The 20,982-nt window shown below is 44.3% G+C and overlaps 2 protein-coding genes across 9 annotated transcripts in view; one reads left to right on the top strand and one right to left on the bottom strand.

Moving 5' to 3' along the window:
* The window catches only part of SNX25 (sorting nexin 25), a 91,024-nt gene extending 84,000 nt beyond the window's left edge, over positions 1–7,024 (bottom strand). The window contains exon 1 of one of the 3 annotated variants that reach the window (XM_064511046.1): positions 6,399–7,024. In XM_064511046.1, coding sequence (XP_064367116.1) covers positions 6,399–6,806 — 408 coding nt within the window. In that variant the 5' untranslated portion in view covers positions 6,807–7,024. The remainder of the gene's footprint in view (positions 1–6,398) is intronic. The other 2 variants (XM_064511048.1, XM_064511045.1) reach the window with 2 other exon arrangements.
* A 3,810-nt stretch (positions 7,025–10,834) lies between these two features.
* Positions 10,835–20,982, top strand: part of CFAP97 (cilia and flagella associated protein 97) — a 34,457-nt gene continuing 24,309 nt past the window's right edge. For 2 of the 6 annotated variants that reach the window (XM_064511043.1, XM_064511042.1), the window contains exon 1: positions 10,835–11,231. In XM_064511043.1, the coding sequence (XP_064367113.1) occupies positions 10,856–11,231 (376 nt within the window). In that variant the 5' untranslated portion in view covers positions 10,835–10,855. Of the gene's footprint in view, positions 11,232–11,620; positions 20,818–20,982 lie in introns of those variants that run through there. The other 4 variants (XM_026105206.2, XM_064511044.1, XM_026105208.2 and 1 more) reach the window with 4 other exon arrangements.

Genomic DNA, 20,982 nt, shown 5'->3' with positions numbered 1-20,982 from the left:
TTTCCTCTACTGGGATCTTTAATATTAGCACTGAAAAAAAGGCTTACGTGACTTCTCGGGTACACACACAGCCCCAACCTACAGAACATTTCCACTCTCCTCCTTCGCCAGAAGCAGCCCATGAGAAGCCATCATCTTCGGCCGACACTTTGGGGCCAAGAGAGCCCTGAACCATGAAACCAGAGAACTGCTGGGGAGCCAGAAAAGCCTGCACCGGTGACTGCTTCAGCTGCAAATTCTCTGCTTGACCGAGAGAAACTTCAGTGTGCCCATCCCAACCCCCCTTCTCCCACACCATTTTTCACCCTACCAAGGTCCCGTGTCCTACGTGCTTTTAACAAAGCATCACAAAACGTGCAGAATGAATCCGCACTGACTTTATCAACATCAGCTTGTTTGCTTTCACAGTGTGTGCTTAACTGGGGAAAAGGAAAGGACCCATGACACCGAGCGACTGGCCATAGGAGCCTCCCACGTACGCAACACAAACCTATTCCCCGTATGACTTACGGGCTATGCAGCTAATTAGCTGCAGCTAATTCAACTGCTTCCAAGGTGGCGGCCTGAGAAAGTAAGCAGCATTTTACATACCTGCCTCTTCCTCAAGCAAATTTTGCTGCTCTCCTGCGCAGAGCACAAGGCACTTAAACCTGGTAATTATAAGGAGCTTGATAAGGGTTTGTTTTCAGAATGTTTCTGATACATGTGCCTTTTATGGTATTTTCAACCCCAAAGCATATCTCGAATGCAAGATCCTCACACTCTGACCTCGTTACAGGGCTTCGCCTCCAGCTTCGGGCCAGCCCTGCCAGGACCTGGGGCAGCCAGGCGCCAGTCAGCCCGGCGCCGGTCCGGCTTGCGCTCTCAGCACCGCTCCACTATCAGGAGACATGAACTGGCTCTCTCCTGATGTTCTTTTTGTCACTTGTAAAACACCTCTCAAGTCAGCAGCATTCCCCGCAAAGGTATAAAAGCAAAATTGCTGCTGATTCGCAACAAAATATGAAATGTCAGTCCAATGCAACGTTAAGAAAATTAAATGTCAAGCATGCTACAATGCAGAGCTAAAGATGACACAGAGGATAAGACAGAAAAAAACAGAAAGGGTAGCATTACAAGACAAGAAATTGCTAAACATACATGATGCATAAAAGGTCGTGTGGAAAACTAAGTCTACTCAGTGCTAAAGAGTTATGGGACAACCAACTACAACGCAGAGTCTGAAAAACATTTCATTTCTTGAAATCAGCCTTCTCTGAGGATAAAGTTATCACTTCAAAGTTACACCTGCAAGCAATGAACATGCACAACCGCAACAAAACACCAATTCTGAAAAAGCTTATTAATCTCTAAGGATAAAAGATACCAAGCAGAGCTCTAAAAATAAATAATGTAGCAGAGATGTCCAAACTGCAGGCCCCAAACTGCAACTATGTACTGAACTGTAACTGAACGTTTGAAATTCATGCAATATATACTTAAAACTCTAAAATACTCCTGAAATTGGTAGGCAATGCTATGACACCTTTTTATTATTTTAATTTCAGGAGCTACCTAGTAGCAAGCCAATCTGCATCATCCAAAGCAGATTGTTAATCTGTGTAACAGATACTTTGCTAAGAACGGAAATGTCACACTTTCAGGGCTATTAAAAATAAAACAAACTCACACATATAATCTCCTTCCAAACAGAAAACAACTGATAAATTAAAAAATGATGGTGTCTCAGACTATTTGGTTGGCAGCCCAAGAGCACTATGATCTATAACAAGCGTAACAAAACAGTAGCTAGCAGACACTCCAGTGACTGACAGAAATAACAGCAAAAAAACTTGCACTATCAGGGTTTCAAGATATTCGTTCATGGAGCAGAGAATGAGATAACACTGTAGGAAGCACTTGTTTTTAGGCTGAAAAAAAACCCATAAATACTTTTGAAGACTTGCTGAGGTACCAAGATCAAGACTAAAAAGAATTAGGAAGTTTTTCCTTTCCCTCCTGGTTGCTCTAAACTTTCCACTACCTCAAGCACCGCTTCGCATGACGTTTGAAATTGAGGCCCATAAACGATGAACCTTCCTCTTCCTACAGCTTCTGGGGATCCTGCTAGCTTACTTTCACACACTTCTTCGGAGGGCAAAAGTCCGCCCATGAAGGAAAACAAAACTGCACATCCTTCTTCTCTGCTTCCCTTTTCTTCCTTGAAAAGGACAGAAAGCTCAGCTTGGATGCCGTGGCAGATACCTCATGCAGGTAACTCGCTGTCCCACCTGCATCACCCTGACCACTTCCAGCAACCTCACTACTCATCCCTCTGCAGTTTACATAAAAAGACAACATTATCATCTTCTAGGAGCCTGAGGTTTCAGCGATTGCTTGATCCAGTAAGGTAAGATTTACCCATGTCCTCCCATTAATGCCAGATTTGCAAAAATTCCATGTTCACTGATGGAATAAATCACTTAAAAACATAAAATGAGGTCACATAAATCTCACTCAGGGACCAAAAGAAAGAGCAAAGTATTTCTGAAAATGGAAAGCTACTAAACAGAAGTGAACAGGAGTTACCAAATACATCAGCAGTTAAGTTTTAAGAAAACACTCTGAGCTGTTGGGAAACTGCTAAGAACAGGACATTAGATTCAATGTACCTTTTTTTCTAGGAAAACATGTTTATTACCTTTCTGCTAGTTCTGCTGGACAGACGAGGTAGATCATTCTCTATACGGAGCATCATTCATTTAATCTAAATTTAAAATACAGCAACTAAATCTAGTAAACTAGGCCTTGATTTTAGCATTCCTTAAATGAAGATGATAACCCAACCCTCTCAAGTAGAGTCTTGCTTTGAATCAGAGTCAAAATACCATGCTGAAAGTAAGATGATCTCTACTTTATCCTGCCAGGTATTTTGGCAGAGGAACAACTCACAGTGGAAATGTAGGAAAATGTGTTCTTCTTCCCCTTCCCAGTAACCTATTTGAAGACACCTTGTTCACTGGAGTCAAAGCATCTTCCCATACAACTACACAAGTTAACAGTGATGTAGGGAACAAGTATGAATTTTAAAAACGTGACACATGTTCTAACAAGTCTCTTCCAGGACTATCTTTGGTGTTACCAACTCTGCTTGTATTTGAAAAGTGAATATCCCTTTGAGACTCGACATTTTTATTACTGTAAAGTACAACTGGGTCACTACGCCTTTTTGCTGTCTTGCATCTTGCCATGCCCCCCCCCCCAAGATAATCTTGTCTAAAACAGTTCCTGAGAAGTGCTGAAAAATATCTATAATAATGTAAAATACAATTTCAAAGTACTGTTCAATTTCCCCCATTTAAAACACAAGCTATTTACCAATATTAATTCCTGTAAATATTTAAACTAGTAAGTAAAACAATATTATGAGCTGTATGAGGTCTGTATACCTCTCTCTCCTTCTCTTCCCTGGAGCTCAATAAAAATGTATAAGAATACTGGGGGGGAAAAAAAACAAAACTTTATATGGAATCTAGAGCACTGTCCTGATGTAGCTAGTAATCAGAGCTCTCATATACAGAGGTACTAAGTTGATAACGTATCTTGTTGGGGGGATATAAATTGCATACTTTTCTTTGCAATTCTCAGCAGATTTCTAACGCTTTTGCTGGGAAACCTGACTTTAACAAAAAAGTCCTCATCTTTTAAGTCCCAAAGGGGTTGCACATACAGTACCTAGGATAGAACAAAGCTTCCTGTTTGGAAACATGGCTTCTCCAGAAGCAAGTTCAAACAAAAATGCAAAAAGGCAAACATTTTGCTCTTCTGGAGCCTGAACTTGCAGTACAGTTCTTCCTCACAAGAGTTATTTCATTTGCATGAGCAGACCCATGAGAAACAGCAGCACCAAACTCGCGCTGTAAGTGTTTGCAGAATTGAGAACTTACGAAAAACTCCATTTTTTCAGCACAGCATAAAGAGTTTGATCCAAGTCCCTTTGAAGTTAATTAAGAGTACTCCCACTCACTTTCCAAGAGTAGAGCCTGAGTCCCATTAGAGTAAATATTTATTACTGAATATTTAATGTTTCCTCATTTATTAACCCCAATGTGAAAATCACTCAAAGAATGAAAAATGAATATATCTGCCTTGAGTTCCTGTAAATACAGCACATGCAAAACAAGATTTTTGTTTCACCGAACGCTTTCTCCATCTATCCATAATACTCCCCTTTAAAAAAAAATTGCATTAGGCAGACAGATTGTTCTTTCTTATTCTTGAGGAAGACAAGACGTGACAAAGTTGGGGAAATTCTAGCTTCACAGTCACCTACTAGGGGCTCCCAGAAGATAAAAGACATCAATACCATACGGCTCTGTGAAAAACAGGCGAGTAGCAACCGAATGATAGTGAGGAGGCACAAATATCACAGAAGGTGTAACAAAAAGATGAACCTAAGAATCTTTTAAAGGTAAACGTAAAGAAGAAACTTCACAACAAAAATCTTACTGCATGGCCTACATTTCTCTATGCTGCCTGTATAGACACTGGTATTTTCTCACCTAGGTGTTGCTGAAGCACCAATCAAGAAATCTTCAAGACATATATAAAATCATGTTCAGAAGAAATGTATCAAGGGGCTTTGAGGCCCTGAAGCCATTTTGCATCCAACAGAAAGCAACCAAACTGTAAATCGAAGGCACGAGAAACTCGAGTAGGATGCCTAGGAATACAGCTTCTAAACAGAAAGGGTAAAACATCCTGCTCCTTTTTTTGAGAGTCCTTTCCTTTCATACGGCCGGTGTAAATTTTGAGAACAGTGGTGGGAAGGAAGGAAGAAAAATCTGAACTGAATCCAAGAGGGGGAAAGAAACAATTCCAGCAAAAGGGGCTACAAATGTGATGTGAACAGGCACCGCTTTTTCAGCAGCAACTTTTAAACACCCGATTTCAATCACTTTCTGAAATGTACCACAGAACTAAAATAAACCCCAACACCACGTATGAGACCACACAGAGCAAGAGCAGCTGTGCGGCATCTGCATATATGAATCCAATAGATGGGAAGCAGGGGGGAGCATCTCAGAGAGAGCAGCAGCGCGCCACAAGAAGGACATGCGTGTGGCACAAGAACCAAAGCAGCTGTGGTCATCTCCGGGCAGTTCTCCATCCATTCCTGTTCACTGGGCTTATGCATCACGCTTTTCACAAAGGAAATGGGGGGGAGGAGAAAGAAAAAGCAAAAAAAATGGGTTTTTTTCCCCTCTAATTCCAAACTTTCCAAATTAAACCACTTTTCACTGTTTGTATATTTTACAAAACAGAAAGCTTGCTTTGTCCCACTGCAGCAGCGGGGAGATTTCAACAATTAGGCTTATAGGAAGATTTCTGTACTCCATATACAATGTGTTCTCCTAGAAGTAAAGTGATGCGCACCCAGAAGATCAAACGAGCACGCCAGCACACAAATGCCACTGGAGCTATGGCACTATCACGCAAAGAGTTAACCTTCTGTTAAACTTAACTAACTTCACCGTTTTCAGTCTTCAAATCTGAACACAACAGGAATTTATTAACAATGCACTTTCCGATTTTTGTTTTCTTTTGGTATAAGATAGTTAAACAGTGAAATACAAAGTTACATCTTTACTAACCAGCACTGCTTATACATTTAATGCACACTTGTTCCCCCACATTCCTATGACAAAAAACAGAGGAACGGCCCTTAGCTGTACTAGTCATTTAAAAAAAAAAAAAGAAAAAAAAAAGACACTACATACAGGTCAGGCAGTGGCTGCCTATGGTTTGTTGACTTTCTGTATTACATATTCTGATTTCCCACTTATTCTTCTCATACATATTACTCTCTACTCCCTTGAGAAAGACTGATGCTGGGTCTTCAAGGCAAAGAAGACTAAAAAAAAAAAAAAAAAAAAAAGTCTATGCAGAAGACAAAGCCAGGGTAACATTTACCCATGGTCATTAAAGGAGCCTGAACCCACCCCCGCAAGTTGCATTAACTCATTGGTGCCACCAGCCCTTGGCCAACGACCCCTTCTACCGACAACGGCGCGCTGCCAGCTGCCTGGTGTGCGGGCCCGGCGCGGCGCGCTGCCCGCCAACAGGAGCTCGGAGGGGCCGAGGCCCCCGCGGCGGCGCCCTGGCCCGGCTCGACCGGCGAGGCCACCCCCGTGCGCGACCCCACCGGCGCTCCCCACCTCCGCACCCGCCGCTTTCTGCCGGTGCGGCCGCAGCGGCCGCAGCCCGAGGGAGGCACAGGCGGCAGCAGGTCGCACCTCGGAGAGCGCGGGGCTCTCGGCGCGGCCCGGCTGCCGCACGAGACGGCACAACGGCCGCCGCTCTCCCGCCCCCGCGCGCCCCCGCAGCGCGGCGCGGCCTCCCCCCGCGGCGCCACTTACCCCCGCGGCGCCCAGCGCCGGAGCGGCGGCGGCGGCGAAGCGCGGCGGCGGCGGGCGGCCGCGGCAGGTCAGGCCGAGCAGGGCGCCGAGCGCGGCGGCGGCGGCGGCGCAGCCCGCGTAGAGGCCGAGGCGCAGCAGCGGCAGCGCCAGGCACGGCGGCCCGGCGGCGCCCGCCTCGGCCCGCTCCTGCCCCAGGTGCGCGAGGGACACGGCCAGCAGCCCCAGCCCGGCCGCCAGCACCAGCCGGGACGAGCCGCGATCCTCGTCCTCCTCGTCCTCCGCCTCCTCCACAGCGGCGGCCGCCGGGGCGCTGCGGCGGGCGGCCTCGCCGCCGGGGCCGTGCGAGCCCGGCGGGCCGGCGGCGGCCGCCTCGGCCGCGCTGCTAGCGCTGTCGGCACCGGGCAACATGCTGCTCCTGGCGCCGCCGGCAGCAAGCGCATCTCCCGCCGCCGCCGCCCGCGCAGGCCGCCGCCGCTCGCGGGGCGCGCCGCCGCCGCCGCCGCCCGCCGCCACTGGCACCGCTGCGGCCGCCCGCGGAGCCGCGGCTCATGCCCGGCGGCAGCGGGCGGGCCGGCCGCTCCTCCCGGCCGCTGAGGCGGCAGCGCTGCCCGCCGGTGGGCGGCGGAGGCGGCGGCGGGGGAGGCCCCGCCGCGCCGCCCCGCGGCCGCCAGGGGGAGGGGAGGGGGCGGGACGGGACGGGGCGGCCGGTTTCCCGTTTCGGCAGTTCCTGCTGTGAGATTAACGACCCCGGTCCTGGGAGCAAAACGTGTGAAGAGCCGGAGGAGCAGCTTTTTAAAAACAGATCCGAAACTTGCCTTTACTGCTGAAAGAGCAAGCAAAGCCAGGCAACGGCGTGCAGGTGTGCAAAACGCTCAGTTATGCGCCTAACACTGCGCTGCAAAGAGGGTTTAGGTGCCAATTCATGGTTCGTGACTGTGATGGAAACATGCAGAATAAGGTCGGGGAGCTAGTGAGGATGCGAAATTATGATAAATGTTTTACTCCACCGCAGTACTTGCTGCACTAGTTCTAACCTAACCCCCGGGATCTGACTTGTACATAAAATGGCTTGTTTCTATGCTTATATGCCTTTCTTACAGGTTTGCGTAGCAATGCATTTCCTCGCAGAATCCCCAAGCAGTTTTGAAGAGATTTGAGCTCAGTCACTGACCAAAACAGAGACACTGTTCCTTAATCGGATCCAAAGTCCTTCACCGTAGCTCAGATGTAATTTTATTATCCACTTTATTCTATTTAGTGGGTATTAAATTGCACAAAGAGCTTTTAAGCGCTAGCCCAGACCACCCGTGGAATGGGTGTCCAAAACTGATTATTTAAGTAATGTCTAATGTGATTAAAGGTGAAAATCGTTATACGCAGAAAGTGAAAATGCTATTACGATGACACTGTCCTGTGGGAGCAAGCACATGACCTCATTCAGATGCTTCATCAAAGGGCTTGGGGAACAAGTTCTTTCAGGATGTCTAACCAGGAAGACCAACGGAGAGATTTTTGCAGAGTCCAAAAGCTTTTGGATAAGGCCCAGCATGCCGGAAGGTTTCCTATAACGCTATTTGATTTTCCTAAGTTAGAAAACAAAAGCAAAGAACAAAGATCCAACTTCCAGCACTCACTTTACTCCTCCAAAGAGTTCAGAAAATACGCTTAGGACCGAGTTCAACATCTCTTCTAGGGTGAAAAGAGCGCAGAGCCTTAAGAAAGATCCGCAAGATGGAATGTGTAGAGGCCTTCCACTGACACGCATCCAGGAAACTATCTAGGCCAAAACTACTTATTGGAATTGAATTTTTAAATTAACCTGCAACAGAGCATGTAATGTTGTTAGTCCTGTGTAAACAGATTTTTTTTCTTTACTAGAGTATTAGTTCTCTGAAGGGGAGAGGAAGATAAAAAAAATAAACCTCCCTACAATAAAGGTTTAGTCCCGCAGCGCTTACGCACAAGAACAGTTCTTGCCTGAGGAATCCCACCAATTTTAGTTAGGACTTACACATCATATCCTGAATTAGGTATGTTTAAATGAACCAAAGTGTATGTATATCCATAGAGTGAGTGGGAGCTTTGATTATTTTTCTTCTATTTTTTAAGAAGATTCTGTGGCTTTCCAACTCAATGTGCAATTCCTAGTATTTTAGATGATATCCTAGCTGCACTGAAGTCAATGGCAATTTTCAAGTTGACCTCGGTGTTATTAGAACTTGCCCTTTTGTATTTTAAAAATTTCTTCTCTGTACATGACAAAAGGACTTCAGAGGTCAATTTTTTGGGACTGGGGCATTACTTTATTATCTTCCTATAACTGCTTACTCAATCACGGTATTAGGTTATGAAATAAGCTATTCAAACTCTAGGCCATTCAAGCATTACAGCAAATGTACTTCCTCAAAAAATAACAGCATCTTCACTTTCTTCCTTTAAGCAAGGAGTGTAATTAACTTGTTTATAGCATACCCTAGGCCAAGCCCTCCATCCTGAATACACGTCTCCGTCTACACTTGGGGATGATCTTGCAATCTGCACTTTCACAGCACTGCCACCTTCAAACTTTTCTAAATTTGCAGCTTTAAAATGATTAGTCTCAAAAATTAATACTTTTGTAAGGGCTTTTTTTCCCACATACTTTCTGTTTTGTGACCCTTTCTGGCTCAGATCACATTGCCATAAAAACTACAAATTCAGTACTACTTAAACAAAACAAATTTTGATTATAGACAAAAAAAGGTGCGTAAAGCACATATTTCGTTTATATTATTAGCTCTTTACAACTTTGAATGAATGACATCCTTCTTTATAATCACTGTGTTGCTGCATGGTAGTTGCAGTCATGTTAAGAGCATACAGAAATACTTAGAGGCCTCTCAGGCAGGCACAAAAAAGCAAGTCCTCATGAACTTGAGATCCTTGTGGTTTGAAGAGGTGATAACTAACACTGTTAGGAACAGTCATAGGAAAGGATGGAAACAAATTCACTGGGTGGAGGGCACTGTTGATTTCATAAAGCCTAGGTAATAGAGCAAGAGAGAAGAAGAATATCTTTGTTATACTTCTCAGTATCTTAAATCTTATTTAATTGACACCTTCCAAGAAGCCTTTAGACTGATTGTGATTACTTCTCACAGGCTTGTAGAACTAAGGGGGTTCTCAAAACTGTCAGCCTTTTCTGTCCATTAGAAGTTTCCCTCCAAAGGTAGATGCTTTGGACTTTGTTGAAGAAGTAAAATGTAGACACAGTTCAGTAGAAATCATATAACAAATCTTTCTCTATATATAAAATCAGATATAGTTTCTCTGATAAAACTTTATCTCAAAATTGATACACTAGAAATGCAAAACTTCTACAGTTTTTTTCTACTTAGAGGAATGTCATTTATCAAGGCATAATGATATAGTCCTTAATTACATGATCACATACTGTCTTTCCTTTAGGCCCAATTCCTATTTCTTCTTTACTTCGAATAAGCTAAACTGTTCTTGGAAGAACAGAACTATTTTGTTGTTGGCCTTTCTGCAAAAATAGGTACTTCACAAATATTAAGTAATTTGTTTTCATAACACCTTTTGGAGACAACAGCATGGTATTTTGCCTATTTGCAGACAGGAACCTGATGCACAGGAGAAATGAAGGGCAAAAGTACCCATTTAGTGTTCAGTGTGAGATACCTGGGATATAATTTTTGAAGCAGGCGGCATTTTGCAGCACTTGATGTTTTCCAAGTACAGCTTCCACTGATTTCAGCTGCAGTTGTGACTGTCCAACGTTTCAACAGTGAGTCAAGCGAGGGTCCAGAAAAATGAAAATGAAATACGTAACCAAGTATGACAAGCTGGCCCATTTATTTTGAAGAGCCTCCATTAATGCATAGCACACATAGGGCTAGAGACCAGTTATTGTGGCAGCGGTCAGTCACCTTAATCGAGAGATTTTATTTCTCTTCTTGTATTCTGCCACATTTGGTAAACGTATTTAAATGTATGCGTGTGTTTGTGTGCCAAATTGGGCCGTATAGGCAACACTTGTCTTGGCTGCACAGCCCCAATTCAACGCAAAATTCAGTACACTCAGAAAAAAACCGCGATCACATCATTAAAACTTTTCCATAATGAGCAATGGGCCAAAAGAAAAGTTGCAATTTCCTCAGTTTTGAGTGGCTCCGTCAACAATACTCCGTTAAAAAAGCAGCGCTACCACTGCCGAGGAGATGCCGCTGTCCGGCATGGCCGCCGCCACCCCCGAGGGCCCAGGGCCTCCCCCCGCCCGCGGCAGGACGCCGCCGCCACGGTGGCGCGTCAGGAGTCGGCAGCCACCAGCGCTCGACCACCGCCGGCCCCAGGCCGCCAAGGGCGGCTCCGACCCAGCCCCGCGCTTGGGGCAACATGTCCCTGGATCCAGGCCTCCCCTGCCCCGCGCCATTTCCTCGGGACATGGCGCCGCCGCCATGTGGGGCGCCTCCCCGCGCCGCCGTCCCCCTGCCCGCTCTGCGGCGCGGGGCTGTCGGCGCCGGCTGCCCCGCCGCTTTCCCGCCCCCCTCAGGCACCGCCTCTCCCCGCCCGGCGACGCGAGGGGCCGGCCCGCGCGGCGTAAGAGCCTCGCAGCGAGACGGCGGCGGCGGCGCTGCGCGGTTCCCACTCGCTCTCGGCCCGGGTGTGGGTGTGTGAGTATCCGCCCCGGCGGCCCGCGCTGTTACCACAACAGAGCCGTGGCGGCGGCTCCTCTCCGCGGGGCGCCGGTGGGGCCTGGCGGCGGCGGCGCCGGGGCCTCCGTTGCTGGGCGCCGCCTCCTGCCGCGGCCTCCCCGGGGTGCCCGGAGAGACGGTGCGTGGCAAGGGCGGCCTGGCGTCTCCCCCCCCGCGCCCGGGCTGGTGTTTGCCTTTAAATACCCGATCAAACAAGATGGGAGAGAGCCTTCTATTAATTAATTAATTTAATTTTTATTAAGGAGGGCTTTTGCTGTCCTCCTCCTGGGGTCCCTGCCTGAGCGACACGTACGTAGGTGTCCCTGGAGCGGGTGCAGTATTTGGAGGGCCTCTGCTGGTGCTGAGCACCCGAGCTGCGTCGTGCTGCTGTGAAATGTGTTTTGTATGCGTTTCTGTGCCGTGCCTGCGCTAAATCTGCTTTTCTGCGGAGGCACCGTGCGAGGGGTCGGGTGGGTGGCAGGTCGGGGGCTGTGTGCTCCCTCCACAAAGTTACCGGGCTGTGAGGGGGGTGGAGGCGATGGAGGAGGATGTTAGCAAGTGATGCTTGAACAGAGTTACAGAGTAAAATATTTTATAAAGCGCTCCTGTGAAATGCACGGTTGTTAGGTTCAAGTAGTGGAAATTAAGTCAGCTACAGTGATTGTTGTAAACAGCTTAAGCTGGAGCATGGTAAGTCATCTCAATAGTCACGTCTCCATTTCTGAAGTTTCCCTAGATCAATGGTGTTGTGGCTCCCACTGTCTGGCGTGGTGCTGCCTTCTCCAGTGCCGCGTCCCAGAGGGGTCTGTAACCTGGAAAAAGGAGCAGCCCCCAAATCTGTGGGGTGCCTATGGAGTTGCTTGGCACCTGCAGACCCCCCAAAAAGCCCCCCCAAAAGATGACGGTAGTTCCTGGGCAGCTACAGGGGGTATTCTTTGCGCAGCACCTGCAGTAAAGCAGAATACCAAATTCAGTCCCAATGCGTCTCAGGGATACCATACGATAAGCAGCAGTGTGGGTCACGCCTGTAAAGCTCTCTTTGGTCTGGAGTTTTCACAGCATGTTAAACCATGCTAAACTATATCTGAATGTGTTAGTTTCTTTATATCACAATGTAATTTATGGTCATATGACTAAACGTGATTTTTCAGAAGATGGTTTTAATTATAGTATGTAAAGGACTACTGCAGAGTTAGTAGTTCATATGTCTCAGGATGACTGTATCAAAACGGGTAAATATGAAGGTGTGATATAGTTAAGTCTAATCTCAATGTTTAGTTTTCAGGAGATGTTTACATTTGTTCATTCTTACTATAAAACATATATTCAAAGTTTCTAATCGTTTGCATTTGGATATTTAGTTTTAGAAACAGAAGTGCCTCTATATGCTTTGGTTAAATTTTCTATGCAACATTCATGCAAACATAGCAAGAAAAGTATGTGGGATACAATAAATATAACAGAAATGGGTAGCAGTGACAAATTTATTTTGTATCTCTGCTTTGTCTGTTATGATATGTTCAATATAGGCTATCAAGTGTGTTGTGCAAATTCTCGCTTCCAAGAAAAAATAGTTAATCTCTCCCTTGTATAGAAACTTCTTGATAGAAACTGGTCATTGTTCAGGGTTGTCAATGGAGGGAGAATAAAGTTCCATAAGAAGTGAAATTCTTCAGAGAAGCTATTTGAAAAGAAAAATGATGTTATTGTTACTAGAAAATTATTCACTGGCCACTAGCTTAAGAGTGGGTTTGTTAAATAATCAATCTCCAAAACTTTGAACTCAGCTCTTGGAATGCTTTCAAGCTCTCCTACCACTTTTTTTTTCTAGTTTTCCTATTGTGTGCACGTTTTTCCTTTGTATTTTCTGTGTTTAGATAATCCTTGCAACAGCGTGGAATGGGGGCTGGAGAAAAAGAGAGAACAAGCTATTTGGGGACATTCTCTTCCTTTTCTCCAGATTCTGAGCTTGTATAACCGCCTTGTTGTTTTGTTTTGGGTTTCTTTCTGTGCTTAACCACCTTTAAAAGGGCATTCAGAGTGTCCCATGTTTCAACATAAGTCTTACATAGGCTCAGTGGACTATCAAGACTTCAGAGCCTTTTGAGGTTTCAGAAGTGCACTTGGCCAATCCCTTCTAAGACTTGTCTCAGCAAAATATGCAGGTGCTTCTCCAAGGAGTCTTTCAAAATTCGCAGGATAGGTGGTATATGGTTTTCTGTGGCATAGGTGGGAGGAACATTTACAAGTTTTTTGAAGTTTACCTAGCCAGGAGTTGGATGATAAAATTGTAAACTACAAATCAGTGATGGATGTTTGTTATCTTGAAGTGTTTCATTTTAATAACGTAATAAACACTAGAATCCCAGGAAACCCAGAGTTGCAAGGGACTTAAAAGAAAGCTCAGTGTTTTTAGTACTTTATCTGCTTTTTGTACAAATATTCCTCATCTGAGAACATGAGCAAGTCATAAAAATATAGTACAGGAAAGGGTCTCCAGAGGCCTTTACCTCGTTTCCACCCTCTGCACACTCAAGAGGCAAAATACATATACTTGGACTGTTGCTGATGGATGTTTGTTTAAGCTCTTTGTGTACCAGTTTAATGACTGAATTTCTGTACTTTCCCCCGCTCACCTGTACCAGTCAGTGCTTCTTCCTTTCGTATGAAAACATCTTCACTGAAAAATGGATCACATCTTGTCAGATCTTCAGTGACTGTAGAGAATGTCATCACCCTATCTGTAAAACTATAGGTATTTCCTGAACTGTGATACAGGTATCGCAGAACTCAAATCTTTTTGATCTGTGTGGGAGCACAACTGTGCAAAGCGTTGATGGAAGTACTGATGACCTGGCTATGTATACAGTCAGGTCACTAAGCACACTAAATCTGTAACGTTAGAAGCACAGATAAACTTACAGTTCAGTGAGCTTTCCTGGTGCTGGAGACAGTTCACATGTTGTGCGGCTTGGTAAGGAAGGCCTGGTATTCTGGAGTACATTTTGATTTATATGTTGCTGAGCTCCATCAATAGTTTTTAAAATGGTATAGTCACTTCTTCTGTGGTCTCAAGCAGTGTGCAGCAACGGAGCTGTGAGAAATTGAGCTGGGTGGCATCACTTCTGCCTGTGAAGATGGAAGGTCTTGTCATAAAGGAAATCCTTCTAGATCCAGTTGTCATCCTTCCAGAAGCTACAGTTACTTCTGTGAAGCAATGTATGATTCTTTGTTTATACTTTTGAATTTCTTGTAAGCTGCTTCTGTTCAGTCTAGGTTTGTAGGATTTGCTGGAGATTTCCTTGGATTCTCAGCAGAGAGCCAGTAGCCATGGCATGTTTAGACAGGTCTGACAGGCAGCATCACACCCATAATTTACCTCAGTTGCCTCCAGACCAGCCTTTCCCCTCATAAGAATGATATCCTTAATAAAGAGCAAAAGAAAAACAGCTACTTCCTTCCAAATTCCTTGGGAGGTGCTAAAATCCCTGCTCTCTCGCTTGCTTCCTCAGCATGCACATCACTGTAGCTAGGCCAGGTACCTTTTCCTTTATAATCCTGAGTATTCCCTGACCTCCAGGAGAGCTTGAGAGAGAGCTTGCCAGCAGGAGCTACGGCCTACTCAGTCATCTGCATTGCTTTTGTTTGAGGGGGAAGTAACAAGGTGACCTTTGTTAACTAACGGAAACATTTAATGACTGTATGTGCCAGCGAAGTCCTGCAGCTACAGATTCTCATCCCTCAACATAATGTATTTCAGCTGCTTGTAGTAGGGGAATGGCTTATTCTTGGTCCCAGAAGGGGTGGGGTTTTTTTGCCCTACAGTGATGGAGGGCTTTCCTGTGGTCATGTGCTTCTCATCTGCTCTAACAGATGATGGCAATTGGTATTGTTCCAGGATTTCCTAGAGCCCATTTGCTGAATTGAATCCTTGCTTTAAATAGGTAAGAGACTCTGGACTTTCTATTGGGACCATTTTAAAGGGAATCAAAGTACTTTGGCACATCTCCAGCAGGTTACTTCTGGTCAGAGATAGTCAGAGTTGCTGTTCTGAGGGCCGATCCATCACAGGCTTGAGAGTTGCTGGAGTACGTCTTGCAGCATACAAAGACAAGTCTTTTCCTTAAAGTGTCTAGCAGAGAAAATCAGGGGCAACAGGAAAAGGGACAGCAACAGCTGGACATACTGACCCCATAGATTGGAGGTAGCTGGCCTTTCCTCCTCCTTCTTCTGAGGTAAGAGGGAAAAAATGGTGAAAGGCATTGGAGAGCCACTTGAGAATCAATTGGACAAGTGATTTCAGATGCACTGGTAGTGCAAATAGTAATTCTGTTTTGAGCTTGAGTTAGGCCATGTCAGATTTGGCATGTGACAGAAATCTGGTGGTGCTCTGGCCTTTTCAGAGTGCTTATTTTGGGTCACTTGGTTCAGACTCAAGTCCATTACTGTCTCATCAGTCAACATCCACAACCAGTTTATCATCAATCAGCAGGAAATGCTTATGTATAGGTTCTCATCTGAGCAAAGGGATTCACACTCATGTAGTTAAATCTAGGCAGTTATCAGCAGTAAACTGGTTACCTGTAACTGGACAGAGTCAGATTTTTCTTGGAGATGCACATAAAAGGATAAGATGCAACAGTTGCAGGTTGCAACATGGGAAATTCTGGTTAAAAAAAAATCCACAATGAGGGTTGCTAAGCACTGAAACAGGTGCCTGCAGGGGATGTGAAATCTTTGTCCTCTGAGTTTTTTCAGAACTTAGCTGGGCAAGACCCTGAGCAAAACTGGATTTAACTTTGAAGTTGGCCCTGCTTTGAGCAGGGGTCTGGACTAGACAACCTCCAGAGGATCCCTGCCAACCTAGTTTTTTGATCTAATTCCAGCGCCATTATTTGCTCTGCTGTGTTTTGCAGTGTGTAGCATAGTAACGTGCTTGTGCCTCAGCCAGCCCTCCCGTCTCAGGGTACAGAAACAAGTCCAATGGAGGGTGTATGTGTGTGGAGGAGCAGAGCTTGGGTAGGTTTGTAGTGCTGGACCTTAATCTGAGCTGGGGCTGAGGCCTTACATTTTGCAGATTGGTCATGAACTTCTTAGTTTGGATTGGGGAAAATATGGTAGAAAGATGAGGGACACTGGTACCCAGGTTTGGAGGCCATGAGGTGCGCGAAACGGCAGTAGCAGGTCCTGTGCTTTGAGCTTGGAAAATCAAAAGATTACTAAAACCACTAGGAAAGCAGGTTGTTTCATTCAGTGGGGGGTTCCCCTGAAGGGAAGTATTTTCCTGAGAGAGAGTCTTCCTCCTTTGCATGCTCTGTTGTTTTAGTAGCAAAACTGAAATCTTTAATTAAAAAGGAAGTGTAGGTAGGGTTGGGTATGCATGGTTTGGCACGTGGTTGGGAGCAGCTGTGCTAGCTGATCTTTACCACTGTTGTTGATTGTATCTGACAACAAAAGAAGTTTTAAAACATATTTTAAGGGTTATATTTTTCTGTGTTTTCCCTCTTTTTAACAAACTCTCAGATGTTGCACTTATCTAATCTTGCAATTTTTATTGCTCTCTTCTGGACTTTTTTCAATTTGTCTCCCCCCCCTTTTTTTTGTCAGCCAAAAATGAGAGAGGGATGGATTTGAACTATTGCTCTTTTACGTGGTAACTCATTTACTGGTAGTTATTTATGAAAGTGGTGGTCAAATGATAGGTCTTGCCTTTTCACTCCCTCAAAGTGCACTGTAAAAAGCGGTGGTTTGGCAGTCAGCTTTACTAAGGGAACAGGACCCCTGACAGAGGGGGAGCAATGCATAAAGAGGGTCAGAGGGTGTTGGAATTTCCTAAAGAGCATCTGCCATTGAAAGTATAAAACCTTTAATTAAACACTTTTGCCTTCTAACCATTTAGCCTGCAAACACTTGTTTCTGCTTCCTGAGATTAGGAGGGTGGGACCCAGCTCTGAAGAGGTAGAAATTTCCAGTTGAGAGGAGAGGTGTCATGTGTGGGAACAGTAATTGTTTGTGCAGGCTGGGGAAAAAGTTGCTGGGTTGGTTAGTTCTTTCCAAATCAATTATAGATTGTACTTACAAAGCAAAATTAAACCAGAAGGTGCCTTAATGGAGCTGAATACAGCATTATTCTTGCTTCTGATACTTCGCATGTGTTTGTTAACACATCCTAAAATGATGTCTTTGCCCCTTTCTGTTGCAGGCAACATACTGTTGACTCATCGTGAGTGTACTATAGCCGCGCTGTGTTATGGCCTCTGTGGTGAGGCACAATATGCACAAAATAACATCAGAAATTTCTGATTCAGCCCACAGCATGCTTAAGGAGCTTGCTTTCTTCTTAAGATTTTTGGCATTTAATAAGAAAAAGAAGTCTTGAAAGCACTCAGGGCCTTCAGAGGGTGCATAGCATACCAATTCCCACTGTGTGGTGTTACAGCACTCTGTGTGCTGGTAACTCCCTTCAGGTGTTACTACATAGAGAGGAAGGGTGAGTTTTTTTTCCCCTGTATGAACCATCCAATTTCTTGATTATGAAAGCAGAGTGATTAAAAGAACAGAGAAGAAAGTTGATTACTGCTTGTACTTTAATGCAGAATGTTTTATTTTTTCCTGTGGTTTATTTCAGTACTCTCTGTGTGTATTTTCAGTTCTCTGCATATAAAGAAAAAGTGAGAGATTGATTGGATAACTTTTAGGTTTTAACCAAAGTTAAAATACTTTGAATCCTTTAGAGGTACTTAATGTACTTCTTAAGCTTCAGTTTCTAATGTTCAAAAAATGTTACGGAAAGGCACAGTACGTTCAAACATGGAAACACTAGCTGATTCTCTGTTTTAGCAGTTGATAACTCAGTAGAACTCTGCACTTCCCCCAGAAATAAAATTACGTTCTGCACAGTATATACTGTGTGCATGTTATTAATTTGAGCATGGTTTATCTGCAAAATGCCTTCTTCTCTGTGGCTTGGCAGATTCCACCTCCCTTAAAGGCACTCCAGAATGATGCATGAAGGGAACAGGAACAAAAAATACCATCCCTTCATCTGTTTCCTCTTGTTATCTTTAATGGAAACTGCAAAATTAATTAATGCTCAGTTTGTGAATGGTTAAGAGTATCAGTGAGAGAAAGTGACCAAAGCAGCACATCTGTTTTGCATTAAGAGGAAGGCTAAAGTATTTAAAGGATTGTGCCAGATAAGTGGAAGGAGCATTTGGGAATGAAATGACTTGTGTTACCACTGCTGCTCCTTAGGCAGAGTCAGTTTGCTAAACTGACTTGGTAACAGTGGTTGTCCACTAATTAGTTAATGCCTCAGTCTTAATGAAAAATGGATCACTGGCTGGTCAGCTCTTTGTAAGTCATGCAGAGTGGCAATATGCATGCTGCTTGCCTGGTCCTGGTGGTGGAAAGCAATGTGTGGGCCCCTTGCTATCTTTTATCACCTTTGGTCACTGCTACTCTGCTGTCTTGCTGCTGTCTTAATTCTTCCCCCCCTCCCCCCCCGCCCCCAAGAGATTGTGTTCAGCAAAGAGACATCTGAGAAGTCTGAGTATGACCACGTATTATACTGTGGCTGACAAAATACTGTTAGTTTCATTTCATTTGCAGAACAGGGTAGTGCTACGTGGCCACGTATGTTTAATTTACCTGAGTGTCTTAGGCTGAACAGAATTTTGTGTTTTGAGCTGGTCGGCCTCCACCTGCAAGCCTGTTTTTGCCTAATCCCCTTGCACTCTTATGTGTACAACAATGCTAGCAGGATATCGAATGCTATGTGCTTCAGACAAGTGAAATATGCTGTGTATGCCTACTTTTACCAATTGGTCATAACCAATCTATTTCATGCTACAAACTGGAGGGATGCTAATGCATTAAGTATCATCATAAAGAAGATTTGCATTTAAATTTTAACCCTATACTTGTTGTTTCATTTTCTTCATAAAATTGACTTTGCCCTAGTCATTCTGCTAAATAAATAATGCATGTTCTATAGTTTACAGGTAATGCCAAACAATTCTGTCTCATTCCTTTCTTTTTGGGTTATATGAGATAGAATACGAAATGTAAATAACGCCGTGTTGTTTCCTTCTGGTATTTTTTTTCCTCTAATTGTGCAGGTTTTGATATGTTAAGATGCATTTGTCTTTTTAGAAATCTGCTCTAGGACTGCATGCAAGAGATGGGCATTACAGACTGTACAAGCTGCCTGAAGACAGGGATCATGGGAAGTGACACTCACACAAAAAAGTTTCCAGATTCCACATAGAATTTCAAATTAGGAGTTTCCAGGTGTTTTATTCTGCTTATATCCTGGTTTTGTCGCACTTGCAGCCGTTAGGTGCTTTGAAGAGTCTTTTTATGGCACCAGAGTTGACCTCTGCTTTTATTGTTCGGTGGTGTTTTCAGCCTTATACAGTATCTAACCTTGTTGGGTCCCTTCACTTTTTTTGGCTTTGTGGATCTTAAAGCCACAGGAGATTCCACACCTTCCTGCTGCTCAGACTGCTTTTAAGTTTCACGTTGTCCTCATGTGGCAGTGCATAATTTCAAACTGCCTGAAGCTGAGCAGTATTTGAGAAGCAGCAAGAAAACTGAGCACCATAGACCTTAAAAATTCTGTATTCTGTTGAAATAATTTGAGCTGGAAGTTTTCCTGGGAATAGACTTGCAGTTCCAAAGCAAGCTTAGGAATTCCCCTCTTGCCTCTGTTTGCCATGGTAACAAATTATATGTGGTTTAAGGGACAATTTCCTTCTTTTAATATATACTGGTTCTCTTGTCTTGCGTAGTTACTTCCACTCGCTTTGTTCTTGGTATCCTTGGGTCTGCAGAATTCTGTGGATTTACTGACTGCAGCTTACAGAATTTACGTATAACCTGTTATAGATGGTAGGAAAAAAGTGCTCATAACTAGTGGGGAAGAGTGGTCTGTGGTACTAGCTATTTTTGTTTGTTGGTTGGTTCTGTTGTTTGTTTGCATTTTAACTCTTTGTATATCCCATTGAATAGAAACTTTCAGATTCCTCCCCACCCACACACATGCATGATTCATACAGGATCTAACACTACATCTATTTCTGCAAGAAGTATGATGCAGTAGGAACAGATCTGTAGAGTGTAACAGTTGGTGTTGAGGACCTATATACCCACTTTATATGCATTTGGGGTTTTTACTTGTGAGCAGATTACAGCGAATCACATGGACTGAATGGTGAGTACTGGTTGGAGTGTACTAGCTTCATGCCTGGAGTACGCCTTAAGATTAGCTTCCTCTGAAAGGAGTCAAGCTTGCTCACTGTGCTGTGCAATGTGAACCAAATTACATAGGACTGCCAAGAGAAACATGCTTCTGCTACTAAAGCGTTAGCACTGACTCACCCCACATCTATTACAACTTAACCTGTGGAGCTGTGGGTCTCTAATGTAAATTGAAATGGCTCCTACTTTTAGCATGGAAAGTCTCCAGCTTGGGCTGCTGTGTCAGCAAAGATGATGACCAGCACATAGTCCCAAGGTTTTTAAGTATAAAATTAGAACTAATGCCATACAGTGGCTCTAGTACAAAGGGACAAAAATCCGACTCTTCAGTTAAATATTTATCAAGACTCTTTAACCACTAACCATGTTTGACTAATTTTCTTGGGGGTAAAAGTAGCTCTGGTCTTCAAATTGTGGTGTGTTGCGTCTGCTTAAGATATTGTCTTTTGATCTAACAGAAACATGTAAGCTATGTACAATAAGGTGGCACTGAATTTCAGTATAAAACTCAACTATGGATTTGTCCATAGCTGCATAACATACTTAATACAGAGTTATATTGACTAGAATTAAACAAGTATAGAACAAAACAATTCAACTAGAGGTGTACTTGCATCTGCTTTTTTGCT

The sequence above is a fragment of the Dromaius novaehollandiae genome, chromosome 4 (assembly GCF_036370855.1).
Source record: "Dromaius novaehollandiae isolate bDroNov1 chromosome 4, bDroNov1.hap1, whole genome shotgun sequence".
Taxonomy (NCBI): domain Eukaryota; kingdom Metazoa; phylum Chordata; class Aves; order Casuariiformes; family Dromaiidae; genus Dromaius; species Dromaius novaehollandiae.
The sequence above is the reverse complement of the archived record's forward strand: the minus strand, read 5'-3'. Positions and strand labels throughout refer to the sequence as shown.